The sequence below is a fragment of the Kryptolebias marmoratus genome, linkage group LG9, assembly GCF_001649575.2.
Source record: "Kryptolebias marmoratus isolate JLee-2015 linkage group LG9, ASM164957v2, whole genome shotgun sequence".
NCBI classification, from domain to species: Eukaryota; Metazoa; Chordata; class Actinopteri; order Cyprinodontiformes; family Rivulidae; genus Kryptolebias; species Kryptolebias marmoratus.
Window position 1 is genome coordinate 11,457,513 of NC_051438.1, and position 27,183 is coordinate 11,484,695.

The window sequence follows — 27,183 nt, forward strand, 5'->3', positions numbered from 1 at the left end:
TTTTTGATACTGGAGTTGTTTTGAGAAAAACTCTGGTCTTGGTTCCACTCAGACTAGCTGACCAGTCTGAATTCAACACCATTTCTCCAAAATGAGGGTGCTCAAAAACGTATCTACAGCAGGTAAGATATTGCTCAACCTGTCTGTAGGACTTCACATTAAAAAGGTCTTAACTATCCCTTTAACTTCTCCAAGTATGCCGTTTGTTTTCACCAGGCCAACCAACTGCCCCTGTCACGGCGTCCTGAGGAAGCCCTGGTTCTGAAGCTGTTAGGAAGCTGGACAATAGCGGGATGTGAGCGGCGCCTTGCTCTCTTTCTGCTGCCCTGCACACTTTTACCGCGTTAGGTCTGAATGGCAGTAGGAGCCCCACATGATCACTCTTTGTCCTTTTACCTCTTTTGGAGAGTTGCAAAGTTTTGTTGCTGGTTCTTATGTTAAATTAACCAAAGTCTCATGAACCCGATTGGTTATTTTTGCTCAAACTGTAAATCAAATGAGAAAGCGGTAAGGAAAAAGCGTCCTTGATTCTTTGCTTGGCTCTAAACAGTGCTGAACATGCTTGTTATCGCCCGTCGCCAAAGGCAGAGCAATAATGTTTTTGTCAGTGTGTGTGTTTGTTTGTCTGCCCTTTTAGCAAAGTATCTCACAAATCACTAAAAGGATTTCAATAAACCATTCAGAAAGTATTTACTGGCTGTGCATGAAGAAATTATTAACTTTTACACTTTAGCCACTACAAAAATGGCTACAACTCATTGAATTTATAGATACTGAGCAAAACGTTTGGTGTGGTACTAGCTGAGTCATTGGTGTTAACAGATCATGTGAAATCACCTGAGAACTTGCAATATTGCATGAGACTGTGAATAATGTTATTTTCAAGATTTAGCAAAATCGGCTATAACTTTGTCTTTTCTCGACATGAGAAGATTTTAGTCCAAAACTCTGGCATGAAAGGGAGTGATTGCTAGGTCTTTGACTATGGATAATGATTTACTGATATGAACCACCTTCACCTCTGTGTTACTCAATATAGATAGGTGCTCTGATGGCCGACATGTGCCAGTTGTGTCAACCCCATATTGTGCTTTTGTCTGCTCACTTATTGGGGCAGAAAAACAGGAAGCTGTCCTTCCTGTTCGCTGGAGACAGCGGGGCTGGAGGACATCATGTCAAAACAGTACTATCACTGTCTGCAAAGGCCCCAGTGCTCCACAGTCAACATTATTCCATGTCCTTACTGGACTAAACCTGCTCACAGTGGCGTCGCTGTCTCGTCCCAAGTGTGCCAAGTTGTGTAAAACAGCCACAATCAGCACAAATGATGCTTTGTGGGAGCTGCTGAACTCATGACAGAGACATGATCACGTTTTTGTTGCTCTCCCAAATGTATCTCTCCATTGTTTTGACCTAATTATTGTGTTTCTATGTGAGCCAATGTGACTTTTGTTCGTCAGTCACATTGAGGCCATGCATCCATTATCAGTGGAATAGATCGGCAACATGCTCACAGTCCTCACTCCTTGTTCGTCCACGGGGGAAAGGCTGATACAAAAAATAAACCCCTCCACTGCACCCTGAAATGCAACACTGAATCTCCACCCTTTCCTATTATTAATTTGTTGCTATTTAATACACTCACATTGCATCTCTCTCTTTTTCTATATCTCTCTCAATTTCTCAGGACCCCCACCCCACACACACACACACACACACATACAACCCACCCCCCCATACACACACACCCATTTGCAAACAGAGCAGGGTAAATGGCCCGTGTCCTGCAGCCTTGCATAGCCAATTCTGAGATCACATGTGGACTGCAGGGCAAATATTCAGGGTGACTTTGGTGTAGAGCGCTGGGAAAAACAGAATCAGCTCCGGAGTTTATATTTAACCAAGCAGTAAAAAAAAAAAAAAAATTAAAAACCTAGCATTTGTTGAAGGACTACGTATCGCCTGCCATCCTTTATGTCAGAACATCTTATGATGGCAAATGATGGAGTTGTAGCCGTTTAGGTCAAACCATGAACATAAGGATATCTCATGCAACATTATGAGTTGTCATGCTCAGAGTATTTGTTTTGAATGACTCTCAGCTACTACCACATCAAATTTTAGCTTGGTAGTTGTAAAACTGACTAAGGTACATTCATTCTTGTATTGGCTTGTGTCAGTTGGCTGTGGCGTTCATCTTGATTTGGACTGACACCAAAAGTTAATCTGTTGTGGATGTACAACCACTGATTACTTTCTGGAAGTTTCCATAAAATCACGAGTTATTTTGTTCACAGACAGAAAGAGTTGACTCCAAATAGTTAATGGCAAAGTTTTAAACAAATATCTCCCACATTCTGTTGGCGCTCAGAGTATGTGTTGGAGATCAGTCTCAGCTACTACCACACTAACGTTTAGGTCAATATCTGTAAAATTGACAGAATTATAGCCATGTTGGGGTTTTTAAAGGTCAGTTAGCTGTGGAAGCTGTCTTTTGACTTCATGAGTTCATTAGCTAGATATACGTTCATGATTACTTTTGGCAAGTTTCAATAAAACTTGTTTAGTGCTTCATGAAATATTTTTCTAACAAACAGACACAAACACATCATAAAAGATAAAATAACCAAAGCAGTGTGCCTCAGGATAATAAAGACAATAAAATAAAGGCAATTTCCCCTTGGGGATCAATAAAGTATATATTGATCCATTGATTGATTGATTGATTGATTCATTCATTCATTAATTCATTAATTCATTCATTCATTCATTCATAATTGTCTCCCCTTACTCAGACATGTATGTACACAACCTCATAAGTGAATGACGAAGAGGTAGATGGTGTTTTATCCCTCGGCTTTTTATTCCAATTGTTAATCTGCCACATTTCTAGTATTTCAAGTAGATTACCAGTAGATGAGTGTGTCTTGTAATACAGGTTTGTGTAAATGCATTCCATTCTGGGAATCTGACTGCATAACAGCTGAGTGTTTGTGGTTGTAATCTGCTGTCATCGCTCCACTCAGGGTGAGTCAAGCTGGTACAACTGGTGCAGCAGAATATGCAAACACAGTAGGTTTTTCTCCGTAATCAGGCAGACAGAACACATGACCTGCTGCAAAACATGTTTTATAATCAGAGTTTTATTTTTTTACTGCTTCTGTCCTTCTGTTGGCTCAAATGTTTTGCAGATTTTGACAGGGGAGGGTGTGGGGGGGTATATGTGTGTGTGTGTGTCCGTGTGTGAGTGTTTGAGGGAGAGAAAGTAGGCTGTGCCATCCTTTCCACAAAAAAAAAGTAGGGAGGAGTTAGAGCTTTAAACTTCCTCAGTCAGTGATATGTTGCCTTTGATAGCCTCCGAACCGCAAACACACACACACACACACACCGAGATTAGCCCACTCTCACTGACTTACATGCTTTTTTTTATTATTTGCATTCTGTAGTTTTGAGAGCGGAGAATGACGACAGAGTCATCAGCTGGAATGACTCGCAGTCTACCAGCTTTGTGGTGAAACTACACACACCTAGAAAGAGAAACAGTGATTTAAAAGAAGCACAGAAGGAATGTCTTGAATCGGAAGAGCTGGCAGCAACACAGAGGTAAGGATTTTTCTTTATTTTATTTTATTTTGTATTTATTTTAAAATCAGGTTGTGTCCAAAACTGACTCATTTTAGTAAACACAGCTGTACTTTGTACTTTGCAACATAACCATAAAATTACCCACAATGAGTTTCATAGGGAGTAAATCTTTATAATGGGAATGACTGTCACCTAGAGATTTGCCTTTTTTTCCTACTATTGGTTTGGTTATGTAGGTAAATAGATCCAAAGTCCAAAAGGAGCAGTTTATGACAATAACCTGTAGCCTTAGTGTGTCTCCACTCTGATTCTGACAGATGAAAGATGATCAGATCCTGCAGTTAAAACCGATTTCTCCACAAAAATCTATGAATTCAAAGTGTTTGTTTCAGATTAACAAACGGTGCTGTGCAGCTGTGTGGGAATCTCCCTGCAGGACGCTCTATCTCGGACACGCTAACATGTGTGCGACCTATCAGGGATCCAGTCTAAACTTAGAAGACTGTAGCTCCTGTCTCATGTTACTCTCTTTGCTTTCTCTTCTTCCACATAAAGAACCCTCACATTTTAGCCACAAATATACAGACTCAAATACCTCAAACAACCACATCTGACACCATATTTTTCTCATTAGAATGTTGGTTAATTTCTGTCACGGAGCCAAAAGTGGCACAGTTGCATTTCAGACTACGTGGAGACTAGAAGCTAGTGATCATTAACTGGTGGTCCACAGGCCAGAAGTGGCCCAGTGGAGAGCCTCTTACATTAAAAACACACACAAATGTCCTGCCAGATTGGATTGTGCAACTATTTCTCTGGAATTGCAAATGATTATTTCTCAAATAATTGCCTAATAACTTAGCGAGAACATTAACATAATAAAGATCATTATAAATATGTAATAAATTCACAAGTCATGATGAATATAGAATTATAAAATATTAAACAGACTAGTTAGGTTTAAATCTTTCATCAGTTCATATTCTTCTTCTTATTATTGTTGTTGTTGTTGTTGTTGTTATTATTACCAGTCATTATGAAAGGCACATGACCATGTAATGGCCTTCTTTGGTTTCTCTGTGTGTATACCTGTTTTTTGTTACTGTTTTTGGACCTTTTCTGGTATACACCTACCTTGTCAGGGCCAGTTTTCCTTATGCGAACCAAAGCCTGGTCCTAATATTGTGTAACGTCATATTTGGGTTAGGGGTGGGGTGTGAATTGAGCTTGGTTTAGGGATAGGGCTAGGCATGTACTGGTAATGATTGGGTTTAGTGTAAGTGTCAAAATTAGGCAACAGAAATGAATGGAAGTCAATGCAATGTTGTGGTAGTAGCTGAGAGTCATTCCCTTCACATACGACTGGTGCTACTCATTGCACAAGATCTTTGCCTAAAACTTTAGCATTAATGGTTGAAGTCCTTGTTGATTTTCAGCAATTCATCTCCCAAACCACCTGACAGGTTTTATTGTAACTCTCTGAATGTAATCATTGCATGAACACCTACAAATAAATAACTTTCTGAGTCAGTTCTATAGAAGATGGCCACCACAGCTAAAATTTGATGTGGTAGTAGCTGACAATCATCTCTAACTCATACTCAAGCACTAATGCATCGTGGGATATCTTGTGATTTTCCATGAGACCAAGCATAATTTTATTTTCAAGGTTTGACCAAAACACCTCTAACGCCATCATTCCTCAACATAAGAAGATCTTAGTTTAAAACTTGGGCATGAAAAGCAGTGTGATATATATTTCTTCAAAGAGTGCTAGCCCTTTAATTTATGGCATGTGGTCATTAGACGAGACACTCTCTGTCATTACAAGCAGCAGTAGTGTGTTTGTGGCTCCAACTGGTCTCTAATTATGTTCTAGCAGAAACTTTGGTAAAGTTGTGCTACAGCTCTGCAGTAGAAGAGGTGTTCAGACACTACAGCTGCCAGAAAACAATTGTTTGATCCACAGGTGTTCTAGTGCATAGGGGTATTGTGACTAAATTAGCATCAGAAGAGAACAGATTCAGTTGTTTTTAAGTCAGTCTCAGTGTGTTTTAAGAAGATTCTGATCCCTGTGCGTACAAAATCCCATGCATGTGATCCCACTCATCAGCCTTGAGACGTTTATTAGATTAGACATCTGCTTCACTAAGAGAAACAAGCAGGGCAGTCTGAAGAGGGTCAGGATGTGCCCTGACACGCCTTCGGCCTGTTTACAGCTTTCTGCCTCACTTGATCCACACGCACAGACTCAACCATGACCGCTCAGCCGCTACAATAATAAGACAGAGACACGGATCCCAGATGAGGAAATCAGGCTACTGGCTTCCAGAATGCTGAGGCAGAGCGGTAATCAGGCACCGAAAGAGGAACAAACTGCGTACATTTGTTTTCAATGACTGGAAGTTACATGCAGTCACAGCAGAGAAAAGTCGACGAAAAAAAAACCCCAAAAAAACAAAAGCATTCGTAAAAGGCTTACCAGTTGTTATGCATTTTTAAAAGTTCGATTCAACATCATAATAAATGATTTGATGTGCATTATTTTCCTAAAAGTGGTTGCCTCTGAAATTTTATAGCACAGTTAGAGTCTGATGCAGGGAAACTGCGAACTAGGAATGTAAAAAATGTGAGGCTTTATATTTCAGGAAGCCTTTTATGAAATCACAAACTCCTTCCTGGAGTTGGAGGTCAGACCTTTTGAACAAGGAGTCATTATTCTATGTATTTTGAATGTAATTGTGCTTCCTGTTTTACATCGATGAAGTTAAACCAGGATAAAATATTAAAAGTTAAAGTAGACTCAATCAATCTCAGGGATTTGTAAATTCAGGTTTGTGTGATCCTGCTGACATGAAAGGTCTTATATTTCCTCAGCAGGAAGATATATTGTTGGGCCTTCTTGTAAACTGAGGCAAGAAAGACAGGTTTGTGTCTATCTCTGTTCCAAGGTACTTAAAGAAATCCACCTGCTCCACCTGCTGGCCCTGGATGATCTGTGGCTGGAACAGGCTCTGGGGTTTTGGCTCGACCCCCACTTCACAGTTGCTTTGCATATTTAAAAAGAACCATTCGTTCACTATGACATGAAAAAGGATTTATATAAATAGAGAAGAGAATGGGAGATACATTCTTGGGGGAGTCCTGATTTTAAGGCCAATTTGTTAGATTTGAAACCATTGACAAACACTTGTTGTGGTCTGTCCAATAAAAAAGCACTGAATCCAAAAAAATCAAAAATAAATGAATCTGAAAGTATTGCAGCAAGTTATTATTATTAAGGTTATTAAAAGCGGAAGAGAAATCCATGAGCAGAATCCTAGTATGAGGATGGACAGAGTCCAGATTTCTTTTGGCCATGTCTGAAAGTGTAAGGCTTTCATCCTCTACACCGTGTCTTGATTTGCAGGCAAACTGTAGTGGATCCAGTTTTGCAGCCACCATGTCAGTCAGGTGGTCACACACCACTCTTTGCATACATTTGCTTAACCTTCTTGAAGCCGTCAGAAGAGAGAGACATGAAGAGAGGTAGAGAAGCCCTTCTAACTTCAGGTCAATTTGACCCGAAGGCCATGGGAGGGTTAAAGTTGATGTTAATGCTGTTGTTCTATAGTCCTTTGGGTCTTCTTAGGGAATGATGTGGGATTCCCTCCAATGACTGGGGACATAACCAGAACCAGTTTAGTGAGAAGCCCACTTACCTGAGTGGAACTCTACCCCTGAGTCTGTCAGGATCAGGGGCCTTGTGTGGATTAACTTGATGGAGGATTGACGATACCAGAGATTCATCAATAATGATATCTTTAAAAGAGGTGCTGGGAGTTTAAGAGATCCAGCTGGTTTGAGTGGAACTGCTGTTGAATCTGCTGAAGAATATTTTCAGTTCCTCTGCAAAGGAGGTTGGGTTCAGCTGATACAGGCTTAAAAACTCTGCTCATCATGGTGTTTAGGCTCTGCCATGATCCCTTTGGTTCCCTGAAGTTAACCTTCCCTCTACTCTATTCTTATATTCTGTTTTTACTATTGTAACCTTTACTTTAAACTCCTTCTGCAATTCCTTTACCTGTTGCATAGCTCCTTATTGGAAGGCTTTTTTTAACAAGGCAGATATAAAACTTGATATTTGTTCTGCAAACAGATTTCTAATTGCAATAAACTGACACAAAAATTTGTATTTTGTGTTTTCAAATTGTTTGAAAGAGAGTTGCTGCTACAGCTTTTTTGTTCTTTAAAAAACTGCTAACTCAACGCACAATACGTAAAAGCAATCAACAATTCATCTAGATATGCATATACCATTTAAAAGAGATGATGATTTCCTGTGTGTCCCCCTGCACACAACAAAAATAACATAATCTAATAATGTAAAGAGAAAAAAGGCAGATTCTACTCTAATATGTGTGAAGTAGCCAGTAAATAGCCTCTAGCAATGAAACAGCTCCTGGAATTGTTTGAAAAAAGTAACTTTTTTCAACCCTAGCTAACGCCAACCTTTCTTTAAAAAAAAACTGCTACTTTTTATATGGTTATATCTTTTTGTGTACCATTTTTAGTAGTGGGTCCAATTTCCAACCACAAATCCATCTCTGTGCCTCGCATTTGGGTTTCCTACTCTTTGACTTATGTGACAACTTGGTTAGTGTTAGCTTTACTGGTTAAGTATTTGGAAATTTTGTTTATGGCTGAGTGTTGACCAACATTATTAAACTTGCAAAATGTTAGCAGTAAATAGTCTTAAGTTTTGCTTCACCTATTAAGTTACAATGTTATAATGCAATTTGTAGAGATTGGTTTTATAACTTATCTCTGTGTGGTTGAAAACATCAGTAACTGCAGCTTTAAATAATAATTTGTTTGGTAGTTATTTGCTACAGGTTGTAATAACAATTCAAGCATAAACACTCTGTAATAGTTAAATATTATACAGTACAATATGGCATGACACAATATGACATGATATGATACTAATACTATAAGATACAATAATATGCTGTACAATGCATTACAATACATTATCTTATTATACAATAAAATATTGGTTCCCTGGGTAAAATTGTTTTGGACTCTGTGCTGTACCAATAGCTGCATTTACAATCGATTGATAAATAAACACACTAATAAAGCAAACTTATATAATAGAAATATGATTCACCAGAAGGGTATATAACACAATCACCATTAAACAGGCTTATAAATACATACAGCATGTAATGAAGAAAACAATTGATGAAAAGAAATGTTGTATTCCATAGTTCATGTTACTGTACCAAGAGAAATATTGCACAAACCAATCAGTCTTTTGAGATTTAAATGTTGACACACTAAATGTGGCATGAACTTTAGTGCAGTTTTAGAACTGGAGAGCTTTTCACTTCAAATAAAACATCACAAAGGAACTATATTAAAAATACGGTTAAAAGTTTTTTCCATCCTCAATGAAGCCATTGTTTCATTACAGACAATTTCCTTTTCAGCTCATGATGGGTCACACGAGGGTGAGTGGTTCTGGTGCTCACTTTACAGAATATTTTGGTGACACACACATTCATTTTTACATCACAAATCCGAACAGTCAAATCCTCCTACTATTCAGTGTCTGATCCAGAGTCAGGGCCACCAGACGACTCTCGCCTCCACTTTGGTTCGACCTTGCAGCCTGGCCCTTTGAGGCATTGCCTTACAGTGGGTCAGCAATACATTATCGCAGCAAGACACTTAACAAAAAAAAAACAAAAAAAACCCCACAACACTCACACACATTCTGTGCATATTTTTCCTGACACACACACAGATAAAACGTAGGGGAAACTCTCACTGAGGCCTGCCCCCTACACACTCATACCAACTGCAAAGAGTGCTTTGTGCATCGACTGATTGTCTGGGCAGCGACTGAGCAGAGAGAGAGGCACTGGTGGGAGGGTGGAGATGGAGACAGTGAGGGTAAGAAATATTACAAAGCGAGCCAGTCCCAGACAGTTAGTGGAGAAGAGGAGTTAAGCCTCACGGGGGGGACAGAAGGAACAGATCTCACTAACTCTTACCGATAGTGGTAGTGAGGCAGGAAAAGGGACTACAGGAATAGGAAGGGAAGCAGGGCTTGTGCAACAGAAAGGAAGAGAGGGAGTTGTTGTTAAAGTGGCTGAGGGAAGCCGATGGGATGGCATTGATCTCTGGGAGCTGCCGACTCCTGGGCCAGATGGCGTCTTGTTGCTGCAGACCTCTCCTCAGCTGCTCCTGCTGCCGACCGCTCATCAAAGTCTGCCTCTCCTCCTTCACAGGTCGGTCCGAGCCCCGGCTCTCTGTGCTCTGCTGTCATGAGACGGACATTCAGATAGGCAGGGACATAGCACAAAATACACAACATGGGTAACTTGTTTAGCCAAGAAGGTAGGAGGGGGAATGGTGTGATCCTGCACTATAACAGCATAACTCTGCTTGTGTTGACTCAAGCAGTCCTGCCTGTGCTAACTGCGCTCTGATGGAAAGAATAGGCTGTTGTCCCCTTTGGCATAATGTCATGTTGCATAGTGTGTTGCTCCCCATTGTCTCGTTGTGAATGCTTTGCACTAAGATAATAATGTTCTGTTGTGGTTTTTAACTTACAAAGCATGTTAAAATGAAGGGGGTGAAAGTGTCATTCTCATTCAGATATTTAGTTTGTGTCTTTATGTGGTTGTGTGTTATTCCTTTTTGTCTGATATTGTGACCGTACTGACATAATGAAATTGCGCTCTGAGGAGTCAGGCTCAGGGCAGCTGAAGGTTTTGCTGTCAGTGCAGCTGTGTTTGTCTGGTCTGTGTGTTTCCCTCTGATAACTCCGCAGACTAACCAACAGCTCAAACCTGGTGTTTCTAATATGAATGGCTGAATTCATCTTTCCCAGCGGAGTTCAACACCCTCGCATATCCTGAAACCTTTTTTTTTTAAAATTATTTCTTTAACAAATAGCTAACTTTTTAAAAAATATTATGTACTCCAATAAGATGTCTGTGCAGTAAAGCTACAGCCAGGAGACATGAAAGTTATAGTTCAGGTCTTTTAAAAGTAGTGTTCTGTGGAAAGATTATGAACAATTAATATCTTACTTGTTGTAGATAGCTTTTTGAACAAAGTATGGAAAATAGAGTTAAATTCTGACTGAATTTACAAGCTGAAGTGTGTCTAACAGGGCCAAGACCAAAGATTGCTGCAATCTTAAAACAACTTCAAACTCAAAGATTTTCTAGCAGTTCATGAAAACACTATTTACAAACCTTTACACTACTGTCATTTATGCCTTAAATTATTATTTTGGCAAAATTCTGGAAGTATTCCTGCTGGAAGTGACCCAGTCTATACATGAAGTGCTACCACTATTAGCACTTGCAAATGATAATCATAGAATTGTATGTAAATATTTGTGTAATATGAAATTATTTACAATGTGAAGGTTAATAAATTAGCGTTTACATGAAAATTTTGAGACTGGAGTTGTTTTAAGACAGCATCAATCTACTTAAACAGATAAGATAATAAATCTTTATAACCTTTTCAAAGAGCCCAACTTAAAAGATCCAAACCTTTATGTTTAGTTTAAAAACTAGTAAAATCTAATCTCACTACAAAACCTAAAATAACATGTTAACCTGTTATATCTTGTTTACTGTGTAAAAGTCTGTAATCTATATAGTGTTTAAAAGTCTCTGTATCTCTGATGTTGATCTGATAATTGCTCTCTGTCAACACAGAGCCTCGCTCATAAGCTGAATGCTCCACCGAACACGTAAATAAGCTTTGGAGGTGCTGATAAGCAGATTTTGTTTAATTTGGCCTGAGCCTGCCAAACTATTTCCTTTACACTTTTTCACGCTGAAACAAACTAAGCTAAGTAGCTGCTGGCTGTAGCTTCATTTTTACTGTACACATGGAAGAGTGCTGGCATCGAGGACGCAAATTTTCCTCCATGCTCAGACTAGCAGCTTCAGGTGTATTGCTGAGAGATTTTAAAATGAAGAAAACATTTAAACTCCTCTGCTCCTGCTTCAACAGATATCTCTCCTGCTGAGCTGGACGCTCTTTGGAGGGAACCACCGTACACTCTTGGGGGAGCAAATGAACACTTCTCAGGAAACGACAACATGACTCAAGGTATGGCAGCCGTGTCACAGAGACGAGCCAGACATTGAAAACTTCTTTGCAATAAAATTGTTCATTCATTTGGGATGTTAATAACTTGTGAGGTTAATGTGAACCAGATTCAGAGCTGCTTTCCTTCGGGTCACACACTGAGGAAGTGTTTGGGATATCCTCCCTGCACAATGGCGCAAACATGAGGAAGCTCGTCACCACTTTATTGAAATTATATATATATGTAAAAGCAAGTAGGGCCAGAACCAGTTATTATGAGTGCTATCCTGCAAATATTTATATGTTTGACACTATTGGAGCCCTGTTCATATGCTGAGATAAATTCCTAAAATAAATTACAGCCAGCCAGTAGATGAACAGTGAAAACAGTTAATAACTCAAAAGCTTGGTCTCTGTCCTTTTTAGACGTAGTAAAAATGCAAACTGGTTTAAACTGACACTTTTAAACTTTCATGTGGTCAAGACGTGTTCAAAAACAGAACAAATTAGAAACCTAGCATACCTTAAAGGATTATCTTGTGTTGAGAAATGACAGACTTAGAGATGTTTAGATTCAATCTTAAAATAAGCGTGTTTCGTGATTTCACACAGTGCTGTGAGATCTGTTAATGCTCAGAATATGTGTTAAGAATATACTCTCGAATACTACCACACCAAATTTCAGCTCAATATCTGTAAAAGGGACTGACTTGAAGCCATTTTTGTGTTGTCAAAGGTTAGTTGGTTGTAGCCTCCATCTTGAATTTGGTTGACTCCAGAAATTAATCAGTTGTAGAGGTACATCTAATGATTACTTTCAGAGAGTTTCACTTCAGTATTGTATTGTGTTTCAGTTTATGAAATATTTTTACACAACAGACCAACAAACACACACAGACACAGGGAAAAACATCATTGCCCATTGGTGGGCGATGATACACAATAACTGCTGTATTTTATGTATACAGCATGTTATAATACCAGCTACAAGTATTGTTTTTAAAATACAAACAGTGATCACTATCTTGTGTCAAGGTGAATATAGGTGAAGCAGGTATTTCTGATGAACATTTTGATAAAAAATAGTTTTCACCTTCAACACACCGGATTGTCTCACACATAATCCTAAAAGATGCTGATGTTTAACAAACAATAGATTAAGTTTTCTTTTGTTTTGCTTTTTTTACCTGGTGGTCTCCATTTGGCCTTAAATACATGATCTTTATTTGACCGTGAAGCTGTTCTCCTGATGTTTTTCTTTGTTCCTTGAACCAGGTGAGGAAGAGGACGGTCTGGTTGGAGAAGCAGGTGAAGGAGTGGCAGAAAATGACAGCTACTGGAAGAAGAATAAGGCCTTCCTTCGAGGAAGTATTGTCTCAGTAGGCGATAAGCATTCTTCAGGTACACATCACCCTGTTTTCCCTCACCTGACTAGTTGTGACTTCCAGCTTGTCTAAACCAGATTAATCAGACATTTCAAATGGAGACTAGTTTTATGAATACAGATGAAGCTTGTTCCCCCTGTCTTCTAATGATTTACTCAATCAGCAGCTCAGCTTCATCCATCACATCCCCCAGGTTTTTCCTCTGATATGGATTTAAATAGCCACACTGAGAGTCCAGTAAAAGGCCTAATGCTTCCGTTATATCCTCCAGGGAGTCAAATTGTGCTCACAAAGCACATCTTTATAATGAAAGCACTCACAGAGGATCTTTAATAAACTCGTCAAAAAGTTTTGTCTCTTTTGCTTGTGAAGAACAAAACTTGTTCAGTTCAGACCTTCCCCACCCCCACCAAGTTTTTTTGTGACTAAAAACAGAAAAGAACACCAGAATATTTATGATTCAGACTTTTTATTATTGCCTGCCGCCATTAAAGGCAGGTGATCATGTAAGTGCCTATGCCTGTGTGCAGGTGTGCATGTGTTTGCTTGTCTGTCTGTCTGTTAGCAAAATAGCTCATGGACCATTGGATGGATTTTAATGAAACTCCCAGAAGGCTGTATTAGGCCTGAACTCTGAGCACCAACATATAGCAGAAAATCTTTATTCAAACTTTGGCATGCAAGATGGTGGGTGACATTTTTTTCTTCAAGGAATGGTAGTTTTAATTTTGATATGTTTTCTACCCATACTTTAATCCTTCCTAAGAAATGATCCAGGTCTAGGAAGAATGTAACTGGTACTGTCGTGCTTGTCTATTATCTAGAAATTGTGCTCCTGTTTACTGGGCGGAGGCGCTCCTGTGATGATCCTGATCAGACCCTGCAGGAGGCACTGCGCACACAACTCCGAGTGGTGGAGAGCAATAGCAAAGATGTTGCACAACTCTTTAAAGTGAATCCCAATAACACACGCTACAGACACTTTACTGCACTTTCAACGTCTTTAATTTACCAGTGAAGTGATTTACATACGTGACTGTATGTAGACACATGATATACAGCTGTAACCTGAGACTTGTTCCTGTTCCTGTAGGACCTGTCTGCCCGTCTTGTCTCTGTGCATGCCGAGAAGGATAGCTTTGTGCTCACATTCAAGACTGTGGAGGAGATCTGGAAGTTTTCAACATATCTTTCATTAGGTAAAGCTGACTAAAATATGTTTTATCCTCCACACAGTCAAATTGGGCTTCACTGTCTTCAGTATTTATTTTGGTTCTAGTGTCACAGTACTGTTTTCTGTTGGGGGTTTCTGTGATCCAGGTCATGTAGCTCGTTGCTTGGAGAACTTCCTGTGTGATCAGTCATTCTGGCTGGACCCAGAGCTGCTTAGTGAGTTGGAGATCAATGTGACGGTAAACGAGGAACATCTGGCCACCCTGTACCTGGGTCTTCTTCTACAAGAAGGTAAGCAATGTTCTTTTATGAGATTAATATTCTTACTTTTTTAAAATAAATACAGCCAACACAATACAGAATAACTATGCTGTTCTTAATAATAGGTTCATTAGCAAGTGTAAACAGAAATAAATCAGTTTAAACAAAATCTGCAATTTAAAGCTTTCTGTTTTGGTAGAGTAACCTGTGCAGCAAGAATCTAAAACAGAGACGAACAACTTCTTTTTCCCAAAGGGAAATTTTGTGTGTGGAAATATCCTCTGTTCTTGTGTTCACCAAACACTTTAATAAACTCCCCATCAGAGAACAGCTTACTGTTTTTTGCTCTTTCTGAAATATCACAAAACTAATTTTGACTGCACCATGCCTGGATGTGTAAATCTTAGTAAGAAGGCCTTGTTGCTTTTAACAGACTGGGCAACAAAGCTTCTGATATGTGTTCCTGCTCTGTAACTCTCTGTGTTTGGTCTGACAGCGCTAATTTTATTTACAATCCCCAAAAAACCCATTCTGTTCAGTTCTCCACACACTCAGCACTCTGTACCATGTACTGACTTGATCCTAAGTCACTCACAAACTCTGCTTACCCTGAAGAGAGACTCAGCTGCTCATGTGCACACAAAGGCTGCTGATAAAACAGTCACCTTCAAAATAAATTTTTAATTTTAAATGCAAACTTAGTTTGTGTTTTCTTAGCAGACTGATTCTACCACATTCTCAATAAATGTACAGCACATTTCTCCCTCTTTATGCTCAGACATCACTGCTGTTTCCCAGGAATAAAAGCCTCATGGAACCTATAAAAAACAAAACTGCAGTGCTGGCAAAATAGTGATGAAAATTACATTAACTTAATAGGAGGGAGGTTATACACCATCCATCATTTGTGACTGAATGAGGGCACAGTAGCTGTGCAGTGAGCAGGGAGCTAAATAGTAAAACATTTTTATCAAAACCAAAATCTTGAGCTGAAAATATTTTGCGGATCTAGATTTCTTTAAGCTGTCCTTCTCACTGCAGGATCCTTCTTCGCCAAGGCACTGTTCACAGGAAGTGAGCTGGATGAAGACGACGAAGAGAAGCTGCGGTTCAAAAAGAATGACCTGCTGATTGTTCGAGACACGGGGCAGGACAGCATGTGGGAGGGCACCATGATCTCCACAGGAAACCACGGCCTGGTGCCTGTCGAGGCCATGCAGCCGCTGCCCTACCCCTTCTATCAGTGAGTCACCTCAGTACACTTTAAGCATGAACAAAACCATATGATCCTCACCAAAAGGCAGCAAGGCTTTGACACGATTTTGTTTCATTTTACTTCTTGTTTTGCCAGGTGGTTCCTGAGGAAGTATCCAGGCCATGCGGGATGCTCACCAATAGAAAAGGAACTGTTTGAACATTCGATCGGTAAAGCTTTTCTGCATATAATAGTTTGCATGTAGTGAACATCAAAACTTCACTTCTGATTCCACAGTATGTTCCACAAATGTTCATAGTATATAGTAGGCACAACAATTTCATCATTTTTTGTTCTGTATTTGTCCTCAGTGACAGGTTCGTGTGTAGCTATAGTTGACTACAGTCCGATGGAACCAGACGAGCTCCAGCTGAACCAGGGAGACATTGTGGAAATCCAGGGTCTTCTGCTCCGAGGAGTGGACGTTTTTATCGGAAAACTCCCCTCCACAGAACACGTTGGTTTTGTACACAGAGCCCACGTCAAACCTCTCAATGCTATACCCCTGTAAGAATTTTTTTTTTTTTTTTTAAAAGCTTGAAATTACAAGTCCCATTGCAACGAGCATTTTTTATTTTAAAATACTTAACTGCATCCAAATGTGCTAACTCTTGTTTACAGAATTTCTCATCTCTTCTATGGTGATGTCATATAGTGTGTTTGAGGTCTGGGCAGGGTGAGATTGCAAAAATCATAATGCTTCCCTTGTTTTGATCCCACAGAGACGAACAATTGGTTTTTCTGACTGAGGAGGAGAAGGCCAGCCTGGCTCAGGTTAACCCGTGTAGCTCAGATATGAGTGACAGCAGCCTGCTGGACAGACTTTTCTCCTCTGAAATCAGCTCTGTGTACAGAATAGGTAAAGGAATGAATGGGCCAATCTAGATGTGTTGTTTTGTCAGTTAGAAAGCAAATAGGGGTAGTGCCAAAGCAGCATACCTGAAATATCGGTCATGTTTGGATTGCTGTTTTGCTTCAATTAGCTTCTTAAATAAAGTCAGTGATTCATTCATTCAAAAAAATCTGATTTCCTTCGGACCTCTTTGCAAGTTGACTTAGGCTATAAATAGTCTGGTGTGCAGTATTTGTAAATCCTAAACACTTGTCTCTGTACTAATAAATAAGTGGCAAACAAATTTATTTTAATGGATACTATAGATCTTTGGAAGTGAGGTTCTGTGGAAAGGTTATAAGCAATCAATATCTTACCTGTTGCCGATAGTTCTTGAACAGTACCAGTTTGAAGAAATGGTTTATATTGAACAGCTAATGGCTGATTCAAGGGGGGTACAAGCCAAATGAGATGTCTGTCATTTTAAAATAATTTCAGTCGTCAAAATTTCATAGAGATTCACATTTTGCTATTTTATAAATCTTTACATAGCTGTCAGTTTCTTATTACATGCTTATTCTGACAAAAATGTTATAATATTTTAGCTGGAAGTTCCCCAGGCTCAATCAAAACTGCTACAACTGCCTGTTGCCGCTGCTATTTGCACATGAATTAACCTTAGACGTGAATGAACATGTCATGCAAAAATGGCAACAACAAAAGGTTTTATAAAATATTGCTTGCACAAACAAACAAAAAAAGAAAATTAAGAATAAACCCGTTTTATTATGTCAGCAATCCACTTTGGTCCTGGCCCTACTCAGGCTAGGCATTAGCTATATATTGCAGCCAGAATTTTTCCTAAGTGAGGTTGTTCAAAGAGCTATCTAAATCAAGTAAGATATTATTTGTTTATTAGTTTCACAGAATCTCACTGCTGAAGACCTAAACTATCCCTTTAGAAAAAAAACTGAAATAGCTACTTGTGTGTTTCCAGATCGATTGGATGAGACTGACTTCATGTACATCCTGGGTCATCCAAAACATGGTAATGTTCAAATGTTTAAACATTTTAGTAGTTTTAAACGTTTTGTGTTGTTTGCTACATGCTCATCTGTCCGTCTTCTTCACAGATCATACGGGTCTGTCGAGCGCTCGCCAGAGCCTCATGTCAGAAAGAAGTGAAGGGACAACCATCTACCAGTCCTCTCCTCGTGCCTCGTTCACCTCCCCACGCATTTCTTTTCATCAGTCTTGCAATCCTCTGCCACGAGAGGGAGAGCGCTTATCTTTCAATCTGGATGAGACGTTCAGAGGTTTGGATGAGTTCCAGGAGGACCCACCTCTTTTCCTGGAAGAGAACAGCTGGGATGGGGAAGAGTCTGAGCTCAGTGACCCCACACTGACTCTGCTCAACCAGGAACACTTCAAGGTCGGAGGAGTCACAGTTAACTCAATCACTGCTTTATTCCAGCGCCACCGCACACTTTTCACCAACCTGTTTGAGTTGTTATCAAGTGAGGCGTTGAGTCAAACCTGGAGATAGAGCAGTTCTTATACAAAATTCTTAAAATTGATCCTTTGTCTCATTAATAAATATTGAACAGCAGATCATTGCCATGCTTATCTACAAACCAGTACATGAGCACAACTTCCTTTGCTCTAAAAGGCTTCTTTTTAGAGCACAAGAGAAACACGCACACATAAGCAAAGCTGTGCCTGATACCACTTCTTTGAAAGTTCACCGTTTCAACACTGAAAACTAGTTCAGTTGAACCTGTACATAAGATAGCATGATGTGTAAACTTCTTTTCTCTGTTTTTTGTCTAAATGAACTCTAAAACCTTTTGTTTGTTGTTTCTGCCAGGAGGATTTCCTGCCCCTGTATGACCTACAGTGTTCCTTCCTGTGGATGACTTTCAGCGGTAAGAATGAGGATGAGCTGTTGGGGCATCTTGAGAGTGTCAGGGAGTGTGCCAAGAGAATGGGCATGCACTGGGCTCATCGACGGGCATGTTTCGTACTCGGTAGACTGTGTGCCAGGAAGCTGAAGTTCTCCCAGGTAGGTGCAGATGTGGGACATTCCATTTCACTTTCAGTTGTAAGGTTTTAGCACTAAATTAGAATAATCTGGTCCTGACCAGGTTCTAAATTTATTCAAATCTAACCTCAGCTATGCAAAGACACACAACAGATTTCACCATTTCATTACTGACTAAACAAAAAAACGAAACAAAATGGAAAAGTTGTGTGTTAAAACACTAAGTACATCCCATTATTTAATAGCTTGTAGAACCACCATCAGCAACAATAACTTGAAGTAGTTGTTTTCTGTTGTTGATGTTGTGCTGATATGCTGTGTTTGTGTTGTTTGCTAAACATGGTACTGTGCATCATGGGTAAACATCTTTACTTTGGTCTTATGTGCCCAAAGGTAATTGTTAAAACTTAATGAAACTTTGCAAACCTAATTTCTGCTGCCATGTTTCTTTTAGAGAGGTTTTCTCCTGCAACCCTTCCAAACAAGCCATATTTGTTCAGTCCATTTCTAATTATCCTGTCATAAACTTTAACCTGGAACCTGCTAATTGAGGCCTGTTGAGTCTGAGATGGAGCTCTTGAGATTGTTGCAGTTTTTTTTTGTTTGTTTTGTTTTTTTTTAATTTACTAAGACAGTCCCTCTCTGAAAGACTGGGAACTGTCTTAAATATTTTTCACTTTTAAATAAGCTTTCTCTCTCTAGAATGATCATATTTGATCACATGCTTTGGTGCGAACAGATGTTTGCTCCAAAGCAGCAAACAGTCCAAACTTTTGCTTTTAAAGAGGTGCTCACAGCTCACATCAAGTGCATTTGATCAGCAGCACCTAGCTGATATTTTCACTCTTAAATCCCATGGAAGCAACAAGGATACATTTTCACGGTTGTTCTATTTTGCTTTTGTTTATGCTTAATAAATAATGACTTGGTGGAATTTGTTGTGTGTTTTGGTGCTCTTCAAGTTAGATTTGAATAATCTTTTGACTTGGTGAAAATCATATCATTTTGATTATGTCCTGATAATTAAAAACTCATAACTCATGAATTCATGACTGTAAATCTGGTGAGTCTGCATCTCTTTGGAATCAGTTTCTTTTCTCCTCAGGCACGTGTATACTATGAGGAAGCTATGAAGGTTCGAGTTGATGGTTTCTCTGACATTCCGCTCCTTGTGGCTCTTTTCACCAACCTCACTGCCATTTACTTGAAGCAACGTATGAATGACAAACTGCCCCAGATTCTGGAGAAGGCCAGCGCTCTGCTCCTCTGCCTTCCCAGCCACACATTCACAGCCAAAGATGAAGTAGAACTGCTAAAGCTGCTCCTGAGGAGATCAGTCGTCTTGGGGGACAAATACTTGGAGGCTCGCGTCTGCTACCTCATCTCCAGCCTTCTTCTGCTCCTGAGGAAGACTGACGATGCCCTTCCCTTTGTTGAGCGACTCCAGTTCCTATCAGCGACGCTGTCAACGACCGAGGGAGGACCTATAGTACCTTTGGACCTTAACTGGCTCTTGAGCTGGCTCTATCATCGTAAATATATGCCTTATTTAGCCTTAGCCTCACTTAGCCTAGATTCAAGACAAGATCATTCAATCAACGAGGCCTTTCTAAAGATCAAGTTGTTTGTCAGAAACTCTGTTCGTCTGAATCCAAGCTGGAAAGATGGAACCTCCCTCCTTCCTGCTCAGATTGTAGTTTACCTGCAGCAGGCCCTGGCAGTAGCTGGGAAGGGGGATGACATGAAGATGCAAAGGGACCTGTGTTTGGGCCTGGCCTCGGTTTACCAACAGTATGGTGCACTTGACAAGGCAGTGCACTGTGCCCAACAAGCCGTGGAGGCAGGAAGCCACATCAATGAGGAGGATGGCTTTGAGGCTTCTGTGCTACTCGGGTGGTTGTTGGTGTTGACGGGCCAGGCTGAGAGAGCCCAGAGTATTCTTGAACCACTGCTTACATCCCTGCAGGTACATCAGCCATTGATGAAAATCAAATGTTTTTCTTTATCTGATAAACATATTTTTTAATAAGAGCCTCTGTGGGAATCTCTTTTCAGAGCACAGACAGTCCCACTCAGCGAGGAGTGATCCATAACCTCTTAGCTTTGTGCCTGAGGCATCAGGGTCGTGTTCGAGAGGCAGGCTGGCATCTTCATTCTGCCCTGGTGATCTCCAGAGAGAGTGGAAACCAAAGGAACCAGGCCCTCGCACTGGCCAATCTGGGCTGTCTGGCTTTAGATGCTGGGGCATCTTTGGTTGCAGAACGCTTCCTGGTCAGGTCAGCTGCTTGTCTTACTTACTTAAATTCCATGCTGAAATGACAGAAAAAAAAGAAAGAAAACGAAAAAGCATTCATGTTCATGGTACTTATTTTCTCTATACTAGATCCCTGTGCCTTTTCCTGGATCTTTGGGAGAGCCCGACAGATGAAGAGCATGTTCAGACCTACCTTTGGCTTGGACGAAGCTACAAGGATAGAGGAAAGAATCAGAACATCAGGGCATGTTATGAAATGGGATTGTTAATTGCACTACATGCCAAAAATTTGCACAGTAAGTATCATCTCAACCATTAATAGAAAGCAGATGTAACTTGATGTAAGTGTTATTTAAAATCCTGCAAAAATGTTAATTTGTCAAAAGTATACTGTTTTCTCCCTTTGTTTTCCCTTTTTTATAACTCAAATGTTAATGTTGCTATTATCTGCTTCATATTATTTCATATCACAAACTTACAGATGTATATTTTGCTTCAGGACAAACATGATGTTGTTTTTTTTTGTCCTGGTTGCAGGTCAAACAGTAGTGGCCAAGCTTTTGAGTCGGCTGTATGCTGACATGCTGCTCTACGGTCAGAGTATTGTTTACTATGAGCACTGCGTGTCCGTGTCCAGACAGCTGAAGGACAAGAGGCTGGAGGGAGAGTGTCTGGAAAAACTCAGCAGCTTCTACCTCTCTCTCAACACAGAAAAGTAAACTTTTTATCTCCTCCCTTTTCAGAAAGATTTTCTTGCTTCAAATTGGTCTGTTTTACACTATATTTCTAATTTTGCGGCATAGGTCATCTCGTAAGTCTCTTGACTACACCAAGCAGAGCCTGAGGATTTCTATTGATCTGGGCAGGAGAGAGGAAGAGTCAGAGACCTGGCTGCAGGTGGGACGCATCTACTACCTGATCCAGGAGGACGAGCTGGCTGACATGTACCTGCAGGTAAGGAGGAAGTTTAATATGCGAGCGTAGAGCGGTTGCGTATTCAGTTACAGTTGTTTGTTTTTTTCCTTGTTCTGGATTTGATTCTTTTATAAAGCTGGTATTCAGGGAATGTCCACCCTCAACATTCCTGAGCAGGCAATGACCTCAATAAAAGGGCTTTTCTTTGCTTTGTTGTGTGTCTTTGCCGTTCATGTTTGTGAGTGCACAAGTTGTGAAAAAAGTTGACTACAAGGGCTACTTTTACTTCTAATTCACTTTTCTTCTTCTTTCAAATCCTGCAAAAGGTACAATTATCCTTGGCAATCTGAAAAAGATTCCCAGCGATTGAAAAAGAATGTAACTATAATAAGAAATAATGTTTGCAGGCAGCAGTGAAGACAGCCCTGAGAATGAACGATCCTCACTTTGCTATGAGCATCTACGAGGAGGCAGGAGATGTTTACTTCAAAGGTCACAGAAACCGAAAGGCTTCGCTGAATTTCTACAGGGTAAGTGGGAGAAAAAAATGGAAACTTTGTGTAGTTTGTTTGTGTCACAGCAACTATACCACAATGTGGTATTTTTCTCAGGATGGAAGTTTGCCATTTGCACGAAGCATCAATGACATCCATTCAGAGTTTCGTGTGTTGAGTAAACTGACAGAGCTGCTGATGAACCAAGGAGAGCAGGAAGAGGCTCTGCAGTACGCTACTTTGGCCATTCAGATTGCGAACCAAACAGGTATGGACCAGAAGCACGACCTGAGCACTTGTGTTTACATAAAGATATGAACTCACGTCTACAGCTTCTCTTTGTGGCACGCCTCTGTGTCAAAATTTATTTGTTTCTCCCTCAGGAGTGCGTGAGAATGAGAGGTCTACCTATCATCGGCTGGCTACAATTTATTACAACCTGCAGCAGTTTGAGATGGCAGAAAACTACTACCTGAAGTCTCTGTCTCTGTGTCCACCGATCCTGCAGCATCCCAGGGAGACTCAATACTACTCTAAACTCTATTGCAGACTGGGAAACCTTACCCTGTATGAACTCAAGGTACTGGAGACAGTTTGACACTATCACATATACAAGTCGAACAACAAGGTTCTTTATTTGGCCAATAACAATTTTTTAAGTCAGCTGACGCTTCATTTACAAAGCCAGCTCATTTGTTTGTTTAATTTTGGTCCATAAATACAACAGTTTAATGTTCATTAACATTACAACTTATTAAATTTCAGGGAGAAAAAAGCATGTAGCCTTTCACCCTGGTCAGTACACATTTTCACCTTTGCTACAGTTTACTGAAGCATTTCTGAGCATAAAGTTATCAATTTTTTCTCTCTTAAAATAACATTTATTATGTAACCAGTTAAAAAAATGAGGTGTTGAATGAACTTTGTTCTCACAAAAACAGGTTATTCAAAACAAATTTTTATTTGTTATTTCTAAAAATATCCTCGGGAACACAACACCATTCCTAGAAATGTCCAGGTGAGGCTATGACGTGATCATTGTCAAAAGGTTTAGTTTGACTCTAAAAAAAGCAAGGATGGCGTCTTAAAATTGTTTTCGTTCCGGAACTTGTTCTCAATTCAGCGCTCCTAAAATCTGTTTCTGCGTGAACGCAAAGCTGAAACAATAAAGACTTTGTCTTGTTCACAAAACATTGTTCCCTTGTGGACCACATCTGACAGTGAAATTTATTAGATTTCCAAAAAGAGGAAAAAAAAAACCCAAAACATTTAGCCTTTTGGCTGATGTACACATTTTTACCTTCACTACAGCTGAGTGAAGGCTTGTTATGAGTGCAATTCTGAGTGGAAGGTTATGCATATTTTCTTTTTTAAAATAACATCTCCTATTTAACCAATTAAATGTATGAAAGGTAAGACTTAAAGTTTCTTAACCTTTCTTTCAAAAATGACAAAAATTACCCTCAGTAATTGGCTGACTGATAAATCAGGCTACTTTTAATCACATGGCCATGCGGTACAAACTTTAGGGCATATTTTGCAAAAATTATTGGCTAACATTAAATCCTAGAGGCCCATTAGGTAGAAAGTAATTTTATCTAGTGGCCTAAATTACAAGGTGCAACCAAAAAATACTGACTTTCATTTTTGGAGCAACACTATCATTGCCTTTACAATTCTGTATTTCTATGAAGAGCAAAATATGACAGGCAAAATCCACCCAACAAGCAAAACAATTATACCATTTAGTTTTGATATTCTGATCTCTGTTCTGTACACAGGATGCTTTCGATGCAGTGGGCTACTTCCAGTTGGCTCTGGCAGCTGCTCTTGAGGACCAAGCTAACCCCAAAACTCTGTATGTAGTGTACATGAAGTTGGCTGAGATCCATTGCAACCACATGCCTGATGCTCAGTTGTGCCAAGTTTACAGAGACAGAGCTCAGAGTCTGAAGAGAGTTTTGGCTCTCGTGGGTAACTCTGCTGATGAAATGGAGAATGTCGATGATGCAGACAGAGAGCCTGACCAAAGAAGGGAAAAGTGCTCGGATGCTGATATTGGATATGCTGAGAGGTGTCAAGATAATTCAGCTCCTTCACTTCACACGAGCCACACAAACTCAAAGGAGAGATGTGCAGACATGAATCTTGGAGAGGATTCCAGCCTGAAGGGTCAGCGTTACGGTCCTGCTGACACAGACAGTCAGTCCTATACCGACAGCATCTTAACTGGGTCCTTTGACACAGCTAAAGAGCAGATCTCAGACTCCAGCAGCACCACTGACACTTACCAGAACCCGACAGATGGTAAAGACTCCGAGTTTGATTCTGACCACAGCATGCCCAGTCAAATTCCTGTCAGTCACACAAGTGAGGTCACAGGACACGCAGATACCAGAGACACTGATTCTGAGGATCAAAACACCCCCACTAAAGACACAGACTCTGATGTAGACCCAACTCAAACTGAGCCTAAAGAGGATAAACTATGATAAAGTTTTACGTTAGAATAAGTACACTGACGTCAATCCTGTGGCACTTTGTTTTTCAGAGACATTTCCTTCCTTCTGGTCGTCTGGTGCCTTTGCCAGACCAACCGTTCACAACGTTCCAGCCAGATGGCAATTTTTCTACAAATTATGATGTCAGTACTGTAAATCTGTTAGAGTTTTACTCAGTTCAAAGCATGTCTAATATATTCTGAGGATTTACAGTTCACAGCACTTATATGTTTTCTACATTGCTTAAGTTTTGTGGAGATACAACAAACATTACAAATGCTACTTTGGCTGCTGAGTTTTGATTTCATATGTTTTTTTTATTATTTTAGTAAAGTAGATCTTAAATTTCACATTGCAATCTGGGAAAAAACTGGATTTAAACGTATTGTTCCCAGTTATATTCCTGTCTTACATCCAGACCCTCTTCTCCTTAACTTGTCAAGGATTTTGGTTCCTAATCAGGGTTTGATTTATAAATGTTTAGCTGATGGATCTTACAAGGTTCCTATTTATATTGGTGCAGATCTTAAAAGATGTTGAAAAGGGCAGAAAAGAGAAATCATCGAGGTAGCACAGCATCTCAGTCAGCATGGGACAAAAATATTTTTTTTCATTTAAGAAAGTTCTTTAGTAAATTTTTAAAAGATCTAAAAAATTAACTAAAATGTTTTTAATAAACTTTTGGATGTTTTTTTGAAAACCTGATTATACATTGAAAAGCAACACAATGCTTTTATTTTAAAGATCTTTGCTGGACTAATTACAGTTACAAGTCTCAAATGAGACATACTTTACTTGAATTAAAAAATAGGCCTACAATATGCAATAAATTGCAATAAACTCTGGGTTTTGTGCATAATTAGATTCCTATCTGTATGTCTTTGGATTATGGAATTCATAAGGTTTCCACAATAAAACTGATAGTTTACACACACTGATACCCCAAAATACCAAGCAACATTACCCATTTACAAGTAAAGAGAAATTTTAAAATATTTCAAATATTCTCTTTACCGAAGTTACATAGATTTCATTTCATTTAAATAAATTTATTTTAATAGAATCACAGAGGAATTCCAATATTGTATTCCAGACATTTTGAAGTGTGGTTCTGTGAAAAGGTTGTTGAGAATACTTTCTCAATAGTTGTTGTTAGCTTTTTGAACAACCTCATTTTGGAATTAGGTCTACTACATGTCTCTATTTTTCCAAGTGTACACTCTTTGATTATATCCCTGTTGTTTAATTTACTATCTTAAAAATTATACAAAAATACAGAATATTAATTTGGAGAAGATCAACAACAGAAAAGGATGTAACAGAAGAACTGGTCAACTCTGCAATAAGGTCTGTTCTGTAGATTTGGCCATATTGCAGAAACCACCTCAAGAGGGCAGCCTTGTACTAATATTCTCATTTTAACGAGAGGTTGTCTGTGAACACTCAGCTCTCCATGTGCAGCCTGTGTGGTATCAGGTGCTTTTCTATGAGTGGATCGAAAATGTTTCCATCACGTTGATGATTATGGTAAGCTGAGTAAAATGTGTCCTCTAATAACTACGTTTAATCAGATTAGTTTTGGTTCTTAAACCATTTACATCCAAGCCAAACGAAACTGCTTGTGTTTCTATTGATTTAGACCAGAGCTATGCAATCAAGCGTGCTTCATTTACAGTGGGTGTTGAACAGTCCATCTTTGCAACCTGGAAAAAATTATGTTACAGTTGTAACCCACTTTGCATTCAAACTTAATGAGTTAAGTCTGTCAGGATTTGGGGTTTCTAAGAGTTTCTGCTCTTCCTTTGTTTCCTCCTCTTACTTTTTTTCTGTTCCATTATTTCCCACAATGGCTGTGGGCTGGCTGACTGTCACTGTGGGATTTACCCTCTGGTAGAGCTCCTACCTCCAAGGTTTCAATAGGTTTTACACCTGTTTGTCAATTACTCATTACTTTTCTGCTACTTAAAGACCAGCTTGAACCTCTGTTAAATTCTTTGCCAGATAGTTTTTACCATCATGATCCAAAAAAAGGAGTTAAAAACAAAAACCCATCATTCACCGTCATGATGAACTTTGACTTTCATTTAGAGCCTAGTGATTGCCTCTGCATTCTACTAGTCCTGTTTTTGCTTCTTCAACCTTGATGTTGACGAAGCAAGAACAGGACTATTACAATGTGAGTGGATGGCTTGTCTCAACTCACCTTAATCTGGATTCCATCAGGCACCATTCAACCCGAACTGTATGGTTTTATCTACCTGCCGATCCTTGAACTCACCTGCCCTGCCCATTCTCAACCAATCTTCTTCTTTTCTCTGGTCCCAGACAGATTTTGCATTCCCTTAGACCTGTGAAAGAAAAATAAAACCGGATTATTGAAA

General features: G+C 39.6%; 1 protein-coding gene across 4 annotated transcripts; it reads left to right on the forward strand.

The window, feature by feature from the left end:
• The first annotated feature begins 3,336 nt into the window (after positions 1-3,336).
• On the forward strand, positions 3,337-27,183 carry sh3tc2 (SH3 domain and tetratricopeptide repeats 2). Of its 4 annotated transcripts, XM_017433050.3 has the most exons (23): positions 3,337-3,603; positions 9,864-9,972; positions 11,614-11,712; positions 12,967-13,092; positions 13,901-14,028; positions 14,170-14,275; positions 14,397-14,540; positions 15,552-15,753; positions 15,862-15,935; positions 16,077-16,272; positions 16,488-16,624; positions 17,595-17,645; positions 17,731-18,029; positions 18,465-18,659; positions 19,744-20,604; positions 20,694-20,914; positions 21,022-21,188; positions 21,430-21,607; positions 21,696-21,846; positions 22,215-22,337; positions 22,419-22,569; positions 22,685-22,881; positions 24,083-27,183. In XM_017433050.3, the coding sequence occupies exons 2-23, from the start codon at positions 9,948-9,950 to the stop codon at positions 24,791-24,793; spliced, it is 4,542 nt and encodes a 1,513-aa protein (XP_017288539.1). In that variant the 5' UTR covers positions 3,337-3,603; positions 9,864-9,947; the 3' UTR covers positions 24,794-27,183. The 4 variants fall into 4 exon arrangements, with proteins under 4 accessions (XP_017288539.1, XP_017288540.1, XP_024865567.1 ...); XM_017433051.3 differs by lacking the exon at positions 9,864-9,972; XM_025009799.2 differs by lacking the exons at positions 3,337-3,603; positions 9,864-9,972 and adding an exon at positions 9,569-9,863.